At 55.7% G+C, this 9,625-nt stretch overlaps 1 protein-coding gene across 1 annotated transcript; it reads left to right on the top strand.

The window, feature by feature from the left end:
* Window positions 1-486: 486 nt before the first annotated feature.
* SEC11A (SEC11 homolog A, signal peptidase complex subunit) lies at window positions 487-6,769 on the top strand. The gene is made up of 6 exons (XM_069867218.1): window positions 487-575; window positions 1,089-1,198; window positions 2,766-2,915; window positions 5,739-5,858; window positions 6,297-6,354; window positions 6,495-6,769. Exons 1-6 carry the CDS (start codon window positions 525-527, stop codon window positions 6,543-6,545), a joined length of 540 nt encoding a protein of 179 aa, XP_069723319.1. The 5' UTR covers window positions 487-524; the 3' UTR covers window positions 6,546-6,769.
* Window positions 6,770-9,625: the final 2,856 nt, after the last annotated feature.

Genomic DNA, 9,625 nt, shown 5'->3' with positions numbered 1-9,625 from the left:
TGCGGGGCGGTGGGCGCTGCGGGGCCCGGGCTCAGGGCACGGGGGGCACCCGGCTGTGCTGAAACCAGCCCCGGTTCCCAGAGCGGCGGCGGCTGCCCCGGCCCTGGAGGGCGTCAAGGCCCCGTTTGAAGGGGCTCGGAGCCCCTGATCCAGCGGGAGGTGCGACTGGATGGGCTTGGAGGTCCCTTCCAACCCGAACCATCCCAGGAGCTGATGGAACCATTTAAACGTTGTTGCAGTAACCGGTAACGAGCAGGGCTCTGGCTCAGCTTAAGAAATAAAAGTGGAGAAGGTCACGATGCCCTGTGGAGGGGGCGGGGGTCAGACCCTCCAGGAGCGGCCGAGGGCGCTGGGGAAGGGCAGCGGGGAGCTGATCGCTGTCGGCAGCTCCGGCGAGGGGCGAGGGGAGGGCCTGGGGCTGCGGGGAACAGCGGCCCCGCCGGTCCCCAGGGGGCCGGAAGCGGAAGCGCGGCCGGAAGCGGAAGCGGCGCGGCCCGGAAGCGGCGCGGGCGCGGGCGGCGGCGATGCCGTGGCTGGACTTTCTGGACGATGTGCGGCGCATGAACAAGCGGCAGGTGCCGAGCGGGGGGCGCCCCCACCCCGCCCGAGGGACCCCGCCCGACCCCCCCCCCCCGCCCCCCATCGGCCCCGGCCGCCCTCCCCGCCGCGAGCCGCCCTCCGTGCCCCCCCTGCTCTCCGTTCTACCCCCTCCTCTTCTGTCCCGTCCGTCCCCATAGCCGAGTGCCCCGAGTGCCCCGTTCTATTCCACAACCTGCCCCCGATTCTGCCCCCTCCTCGCCTTCTGCCCCCGATCTGCTTCCCCCATCGCCCTCCTCGTGTCCCTCTTCCTGCCCCCAACGCTTACTCCCCACCACCAGACCCTCACAGCTCCCCCATCTACTTTCCCCATTTACCTCCTTTCTGTCTCCCTTTCTGCCCCTCCACGTGCCTCCATCTCCTTCCCCTCATCTGCTCCCCCAAGACCCGCTTCGCTCCCCCTGTCTGCCCCCCGTCTGCCCCCTCCTTGGTCTGACCCCACCCCCGTCTGACCCCGCTTTGCTCTGCCCCCCCCGCTCTGCCCCCCGCAGCTCTACTACCAGGTGCTGAATTTTGGGATGATCGTCTCGTCCGCGCTCATGATCTGGAAGGGGCTGATGGTGGTGACGGGCAGCGAGAGCCCCATCGTGGTGGTGCTGAGGTAACGGGGGGACGGGAGCCCCGTCACGGTGGGGCTGAGGTAGCAGCAGGTCTTGGAGCCAGAAGAGATGAGGAGGGGGCAGACGTAGCTTCCCAACACGGGCATCTGCAGGAGCGGGTGGAAAAAAAGAATCAGGTCTTCCTGTACCTCAAGCAGCAGGATTCTGTGAGTGCACCAAGAGCGCAACCCGGGTGTTTTTCAATCCCACCAAACCTGCTGGAGGAGCGCTTGGTGCTGTGGGTGGAGAAGACTTGGGATAGGGAGGCCTGGCACGAGGGATGGACCCGCTGCTTCGAGGATCATCCCTGTTACAAACAGTGCTGGTGGCAGAGCTGCTCTTTCCAAGGCGGTTCCTGTGGCAGAACGCAGGGCACCTGTTTTTCCTGCCGTGGAGTTGTTGGGTTGTTTCAAAGGACACTGGTTCGCTGAAACACCCAGTGAGCATCGTTGTGTGTCGCCTTGTGTCCTCGGAAGACTCCCCTGACCCTTCTGTCACAGCTGCTTCGTTTTCCGCTGTCCTAGCAAGTTCAGACACAGCATGGAGAAGGGGAGCTGTGTCCATGCCCTTCAAATGGGGCTGAAACTAAGGAATATCTCTATAACTGGATACGTTTGGGCTCTGTGTGTGGCCGTGCAGTGGGGACCGCGGGGTGTCTCCGGTGCTGGGGACACATTTCTGCGGCCCTTGGGCAGCTGCCAGACGCTGTGTGGAGACCACATGAGGTTCTCCGGGGCCCTGTGTCTTTCCATCAGCATTAATTGCTGCGTGGTATTTAACGAAGCTCCCACAAAAGAAAAGTGAGCTGGATTCCCTTTTCCTCCCAATGGATCTGGGACACCCAGGGGGAGGCATCGTGCTGTTCCTCCCTGTGAGCACAACAGGGGCCATTAGGTCTCAGCTCCAGCGATGGGATCTGCTCTTTGGAATAGCAGCTTCAGCACTGTCTGGAGATAAAATATGACTGTACGCGGTGCTTAAAGTTCATCGCTGTGCTCTGTGCTGCATTATTGATGTGGAATTAAGGTTAAGCTTTGTGTAATGATTGCCATTTACACGACAGGAGAAAAGTGGCGTGCGTAGCTGTGCCTGAGGTGAGGTTGTTAAGGAAAGCGATGAATCACAATAACAAATTTTTAGCACATCCTTCTGTGCGTTACAGATGGGAACACAAGAGCTTTCAGTGCTTTGTTTGTGAGCTGTCTACCTTGAACGTAAATGAAATAAAGCTTCCCAGGGGTGCAGTGCTGCTGATGGAGAGCGGGGAAGGCACAGAATCATGGGATCGTACAGCTGTTTGGGTTGGAAGAGACCTTAAAGTCTTCCAGTTCCAGACCCCCTGTCATGGGGGTTTAAGGCCAGGTTGGATGAGGCTTGGAGCAACCGGATCTAGTGGAAGGTGTCCCTGCCCATGGCAGGGAATTAGAATTGGATGATCTTTAAGCTCCTTTCTGACCCAAATCATTCCATGATTCCATGATTGTGAGGGCTTTTTTTAAGGGATTCTAAACCCGGAACTCCGCTTCCAAGTGTTTAACAATCACCCGATTGTTCCTCTTCTCTTTTCAGTGGAAGCATGGAGCCTGCATTTCACAGAGGAGACCTCCTGTTCCTCACGAACCGAATTGAAGATCCAATCAGAGTGGGAGAAATCGTGGTCTTTAGGATAGAAGGGAGAGAGATTCCTATTGTCCACCGTGTCCTGAAAATTCATGAGAAGTGAGTCAAGAACTGGGGGGGTGGACTTCAGGTGTTGAGGTAAATGATATTTTTCCTCGTCTCCCTGGGCAAATGGGTGGGTGGGTCACGGGTAACGGACATCCAGGAGCTGGAGGGAGAAGTAGAAGTTCCAGGCAGATGGAACCTGCTCTCTTGGGTTCGATTCTAAAGATCCAGTAGGATTCACGAGCTGGGGAGCCTGGATTCCCTGTGCCACTGAGCATCTCCTGTGCCATCGCTTCTGTCCCACACAGCTGCATTATGTGCTGTGTCCTGTAGGAATGGCTGCGTTTGTGCGTGTGATGTGACTTTATAGAGATAGAACTGACGGAAAAAGGGGATTTTGCACCTGGTGTGCATTATTTTAAAGCTTTATGACCCTGGTGCTCCTCCACGGGAGCTGTTGTGTTGTCCTCAGAGTCTCTCTGTGCACTGTTCATTCCGTAAACGTTTGGCCGGTTGCGTATCTGAAGGAATTGAGCGCGGTCACTCTGGTTTGATTGCCAAGCAGTGTTTACTTTGCCAGACAAGGCTTCCTCTGAGCCTGGCTGGTTTGCTGCTGGTGGAAGACGCAGCTGTGAGTGCTCCGGGCCAGTCTGCAGGGATACGAGCCAGCCCTGTGAGGGAAAACTGAATCTTGGAGTGGATCCCTGGTTCTTCCGGGCATTCCCCTTGGATGGAGTCCCAGCATCTGTTTCTGCTGAGTTCGATGTGAATGAACCAGAGCTGCACCAGGGCGGAGAGGGCTGTTCCCAGGCTCAGGGAATCGCTTGAATCTGTGTGAAAGTGGCATTTGAGGATTGCTCTGGGCAGGTGAGGTGGGTGGGATGGAGGGCTGTTGGATGGCCTCAGCTACGGAAACGTTTGGGCTATTTCTCTGGCCCAGCGTCAGGGTCCCCCAGCACTGTGCACATTCATTGTCCAGCTGAAATCCTGGCAGTGAGAGGGCGCTGCCTTTCCTAGTTCAGAGCAGATGTTTTGCTGTTGAGGTTTATTCTTTATCAAAATAGTCCTGAGGAGAAGGACTTAGGGTGCTGGGGGATGAGAAGCTCCACGTGAGCCAGCAATGGGTGCTTGCAGCCCAGAAACGAACTGTGTCCTGGGCTGCACCAGAGCAGTGGGACCAGCAGAGCCAAGGAGGGGATTCTGCCCCTCTGCTCCTTCTTCCCTGGGAGCAAAGGCCAGTATCCACCTCGCTCCAACCTCCTTTCCAGGAGCTGCAGAGAGCGATGAGGTCTCCCCTCACCTCCCATTCTCCAGGCTAAACAGCCCCAAGGCCTCAGCTACTCACACAACCCCTGTTCTCCAGACCCTTCCCAGCTCTTTTTCCTTCTCTGGACGTGCTGCAGCCCCTCAATGTCCTTCTTGGAGAGACGGGCCCAGAACTGAGCCCAGGAGTCAAGGTGCCTCCCCAGCGCTGAGTGCAGGGGATGATTCCTGTGCTGCTCCTGCTGCTGCCTCACGGCTGAGCCAAGCCGGGATGCTGGTGGTTTTCTTGGCCACCTGGGCCCCCGCTGGCTCGTGTTCAGCTGCTGTTGCCCAGCACCCCCAGGTCCTTCTCTGCCAGGCAGCTTTCCAGCCGCTCTTCCCCAGCCTGGAGCGCTGTGTGGGGTTGTGACTGATCTGTTGTCCTGTGACAAGCTGACGGGGTCGAGCAATAAGGACACTCCACTCAGATGCTGCGGGGAGCATGTCCAGCCGATCTCTGAATCGTGTCTGGAGCCGCTGCCTGTGAGCAAGCGCTGCCGAGTGCTCAGCAGGCTTGGTGGAGGCGATGAGGAAGGATGCAAACCGTGGTGTGCAATGCCAGAGCGTGGCAGCAGCTGTTGCCAGGTCAGAGCAAAGGCTCCTGCACAGGAGGATCGTGTTTCTGAGCACTGAAGTCATTCACCTCAGGACCAATTACGGGCTCGAGGAACTGTGCAGTGATCATTTCCCTGCTTTTGGGCACAAAGCAACAGTTCTGCATTAATACCACCCATTTCTTTTTTACATGGTGTACCTGGTCACTTTTCAAACTGAGATAGTGTTTTGGTGTACAGAACATCCTTCCAGAGAGGCACAGTTTTGTTTGCACCTTGGTAGTGAAGCACAGCACCATCTCTGGCTGGTTTTGACCTGTTATCTCAGAGGTCGGTGTGATGCCTTCTGTGTCCTGTATCGGAAGAGGCAGTGAAAAGCTGATTGTTGTTGGGTTTTATGTCATTTGTGTGGGACTTCCCTCAAATTTCCCATCAGTTCTGTCTTCTCCAGAGTCCTGGTCTGTTGTTTTCCTGTATGGAAGTGGCTCCAGACCTTGTTATCCCCAGTTCAAACAATGATGCAGGGAGTTCAGAACTGTGCAGAACACTCAGTGTAGGCACATGCAGCACTGCAAGGTTTTGTTTGGTTTGTCCTGTTCCCTTTCCTAATAATTTCCTGTTCCACCTCGCTTCTGACCATTACAGGGTAGAACTGTGTGCTTTGACCCCAAAGTCTCGTTTTGAGTGGGGGTAGAGAGCCCAGAACCCCATGTTTGTACAGGAAACGAGAAGCACTGACATGAGAGGTCAAAAGCAAGGAGCCCATAGCTGCACCTTCACTTGAAATGGCTCATCCTGCTGGTTCTGTTCTTAAACTCTGCTGGAAAGCTTGGCTGGGGCCACTATTCATTCTCCCATTGGCAGCGTTTTTCCCAGCAGTCTGCTTTCCGCTGCATTTGACAGTTTCCCCTTTTGATCCTGCACAAACATGTAGGACGCGATTGCTTCTGTGATCTTTGTGTTCTAGAACGACGTTTAATAGGTTCTTTTTCCCTGATTTTCCTGGCTTTGTCTTTGCCAGGCAGAACGGCGACATTAAGTTTCTGACCAAGGGAGACAACAACGCGGTTGATGACAGAGGGCTCTACAAACGGGGTCAGCACTGGCTGGAGAAAAAGGACGTGGTGGGACGAGCGAGAGGGTAAGTGAGGTTGCAAAAGGTGCAGCTTTTCCCAGTGCCGTCTGCTAATCCCCATCGCCTCCCAAGCTCACCCTGCTGGGCCTTTGTGCCTTGAGTGAAAGCGCTTCTAACGGAGCTGCAGGGAGGTGAGAGCAGAGGTAGCTGCATTCTGAGCCTGGCGTAAGTGCAGTTCTCGAGTCGTGAGCTGCATCCTGAGGCTTTGATGCTGGACGTACGGCAGCACGCTAGGGCAGGATAAGAGGTTTCATCCAAACTGTTCTGCAAGGCACAGCCTTTGCAGGGAAGCGGCCAAAACCCTGCTTGTCATGCTGCCAGCGCTGCCCTGCTTGGGAGGAAGAGGTCCCAAGCCTGCTGGCTGTCGTGCTCAGCGTTCTTGAGCGGCTTCTCTGTATGCACCCCTGAACGCTGCTTGATTTAATCACCCCTTTATTCTTGCAGGTTTGTGCCCTACATTGGAATAGTAACTATCTTAATGAATGATTACCCAAAATTTAAGGTAAGAGCTCTCTCATTTTCTGCTTCTCCTACCCCAGCTGCAATCGCTTCGTGCAGAACTGCTTGGCCTACGTGTTCGCTGCTGTCACCACACCGTTAGCTGTGAACGCGCGCTCTGGTGCCTTCTCTCTTCTCTTACAGTATGCAGTCCTATTTTTACTGGGTTTATTCGTGCTGGTCCATCGAGAGTAGCCTCCTGCACTGCAGCCCGAGGTGAAGGTGCCATGGATTTTGTAGAGGAACAGTTTAAATAGATGGCAACCCAATGGGAAGAAGAAGAATATGTGCATTTCAAAGCCTTTTGCCAGTTTGGGTTTCTTTTGTTTTTTACTGGCGAATGTTTGTCTCAGTATTTCCAATGTTTTGTCACATTATAGCATTTTTAGTGAGTTTTTATATTAAAATTCTAAGCCAAATTGTTTGGTGTTTGTACTTTGGAGTTGAGCAGCTTCTCAAAGTGCCCGTGGGACCTTGTCCACTCAGCACGTTCCTCTACCAGGCGAGTGTGGCCTCTCCCTGTCAGATGGGGATCTGGGACCGTGAGGGTTTTTCCAACTCTGAAATGGAATAAAGAATTAGCAGGGGGGCCGGTACAAGCTCTGCCACGTTGCTCGTTACTGCCCTGCTGAGTGCAGCCTTGTTGCCCGCTTCCCCGGGCTCTGCCGTTGCAGCCCGACTCCCAGAGCCCAGCGAACTCACTGCTCCTTTCTTTACAGCACAACAGCCTCTCCTCTCATTTCTGCCCAGAGCAGGGGTGGCTGCCCCATCCCTGGAGGGGTTCAAGGCCAGGTTGGATGGGGCTTGGAGCCCCTGATCCCGTGGGAGGTGTCCCTGCCTAGGGCAGGGGCTGGGCCTGGATGGGCTTTGAAGTCTCTTCCAACCCAAACCATCCCGTGATTCTATTCTGTGATTCTAAGTCCACCTGTGTGGCTGGGCCAGGGGGTCCATGGACAGGCAGGCAAGACAGTTTTCCTGAGGACTTGGAGCAGCATTTCTGTCTTTGCAGGTCGCACTGAGGCAGAGGCTCTGTTCCCTGCTTTGCTGCTTTTGTGCATGAATTGTTTTTCAGCTCAGGCTCACACAAGGTTGAGCTCTTCTGAAATCTGCTGATCAACACCTCGGTGACAGCTCGCTGCTGTTGCTGCTCTCCAAGTCCTCTCGCTTTCGCACCTTCTGCAAAGATCAGAGCCTGCAGAAGCAGCTTTGTTACCATCACTGAGTTAATGTAACAACAAAGGCAAACCCACAAAGAATTTATGGTTACCGCACAGGGATTAGCTCCTAAAGAGCAGTGGCTGAAGCCCTGGCTCTGGCAGCAAAGAACTGGCCATTCGGAGGGGCTGGGGGTAGCACAGGGTTGGGCTGCCAGTGTTGCTGGCTGGCGGCAGCAGGTGTCGGTGCTCGTTCGGCTGAGGACAACCCCTCATTGCTGGCGTGGGTGCGCTTGCAGGGAGATATTCCCTGCAGCACATGGATCCAGCCTGGCCAGGTCCCTCTGCAGAGCCTTCCTGCCCTCCAGCCCGTGGATCCAGCCTGTAAATGATGCTGTGTGAGGTACCAGAGCAGGGAGCGTTTAAAAAGCTGCAGGGTGGCTGGGGTACAGGGTGGGATGGCGTCCGCTGCAGCCCAGCCTCTCCGGGACTGCAGAGACTTCACTAACAGAAACGATTGTCCTGAATCGGGGGCTGCGCTGTGGAATCGGGGTAGTCATCGCTATCAGCGTGTGCTGCCTATTTTCAGCTCAGTGAGGCTGCGAACGTGGTTCTGTGTTAGCTGCAGCCGTGAAAGGAGGTGTTGGCTCTAATTAGAGCGAAGGTAAAGAAGCAGCTAATCCCGACAGCTCCAATGCCCACCGGCTCCTGCACCACCTCCCGCATCCCGGCGAGGCCTGTCCTGCCGCAGTGGGAGGAGAAGGTGCTGAGGCCGAGCCGAGCAAGAATCGGGGGGGATGGCAGAGTTGTCACCGGCTCCATCCCTGCAGGACTCATCCTGCTTTGCTGAGCAGAAAAGCTACGGAGCGTGCGGGAGCCCCGAGTCAGTCCGGATGCTTGGCAAGCGCTGCCGTGATCCCACAGAGATGGGGGGTTTGCTGTTCTGACTCGATGGGCTGGTTTTTATCTCTGTTTTCTTCTTTTTGTTGAAGGTGGAGCTGTCAGGCCGGCTCCAGCAAAGCCTTGGAGACTCATGGCTTAGGGAAGATGGAGATCTTTGTGTCACAACAGGAACAGGATTTGTTTATGGAGCGTGGGGGTGTTGAAAGGTTTATAATGGCAGAAAGAAAAGCTGCCAGGGCTGAGGTTGCTTCCGTCTCTGTCGTGGCTGCAGCTGAACAGAGTGGGTTTTCTGGGGGACGATTTCATTGCTTAATTCCTGTTTGGTCACAGTCACAGCTCAGGGCACGGATTCCTTAATTTCTGCTTCCCAGAGCGAAGCCGTCCTGAGCTGTTTCTCATCCACGCTAGAATGTCCCTGGTTGACTCTTCCTTTCGTATCAGAGCAAAACGTGTGATGGCTGCGAGGCGAGCTGTGAGCTGTGATGTGCTGGAAGCCAGAGCTCCTGGGGGCAAAGGCTCTTTGTGTGCTCCTGGTGCTTGAACGCCCGGCTGCCGGTGGGATTTGGACACTGTGCTATCCAGCTAATCCCGCAGTGGGTTTCCTGCCCTTAAAACCTGAACAAGTCAACCCCATTTTTTTCCAAGAACCTGCAAGGCACACTGGTCTGTGGAGCAATTCCTGCTGGAGAAATGTGTGAATACAAGCGCCGAGCGTGACTCCCAGCGTGGGCTGAGCCCAGGGGCCAAGCGGCAGCCTGGACAGAGCGTGGGGTCTGGGGACGGCGCCCGCCCCAAGCAGGGCAGGTGCAAAGCAGATGTTGGTGTAGCGCAGGGTGAAGGCTCAGGTGGTGCCGGTGACGCAGGGGCTGAACCAGATAAGTGGCCTGGTTCCCACTGCGGGGGGATGTCAGAAAGGCCTTCACCATTCGATGATCCGGTGGGTCTCTTCCAACCTGGTCATTCTATGATTCTATGATTCCCATCGACATTGATGCGCAGCAGATGACTGGTCCAGCAGTCTCTTTGCTGGCCGATGGGAAAAGAGAAACGGCACCTGCAGTGCATTTTGAGCCGATTGAAAGCTTCCTGCCCCTTGTACCGTTTCAATGCTTCCACCCCTTCCTCCTCTGCGCCACTTCAGTTTGCTCAGCCCTCGGGAAGCAGCAGGGCTCTGCAGGGCTGGCTCCCCATCCCTGGCACGTGCTGGGGTCAGCTCCA

Source organism: Phaenicophaeus curvirostris, chromosome 12 (assembly GCF_032191515.1).
Source record: "Phaenicophaeus curvirostris isolate KB17595 chromosome 12, BPBGC_Pcur_1.0, whole genome shotgun sequence".
Taxonomy (NCBI): domain Eukaryota; kingdom Metazoa; phylum Chordata; class Aves; order Cuculiformes; family Cuculidae; genus Phaenicophaeus; species Phaenicophaeus curvirostris.
This window is presented reverse-complemented; position numbering and strand designations above follow the sequence as displayed.

Coding starts and splice junctions, on each gene's coding strand:
- SEC11A (XM_069867218.1), top strand. CDS start 525: ATGCCGTGGCTGGACTTTCTGGACGATGTGCGGCGCATGAACAAGCGG. Junction 576..1,088: donor GGCGCATGAACAAGCGGCAG/GTGCCGAGCGGG, acceptor TGCCCCCCGCAG/CTCTACTACCAGGTGCTGAA. Junction 5,859..6,296: donor GTGGTGGGACGAGCGAGAGG/GTAAGTGAGGTT, acceptor TTATTCTTGCAG/GTTTGTGCCCTACATTGGAA.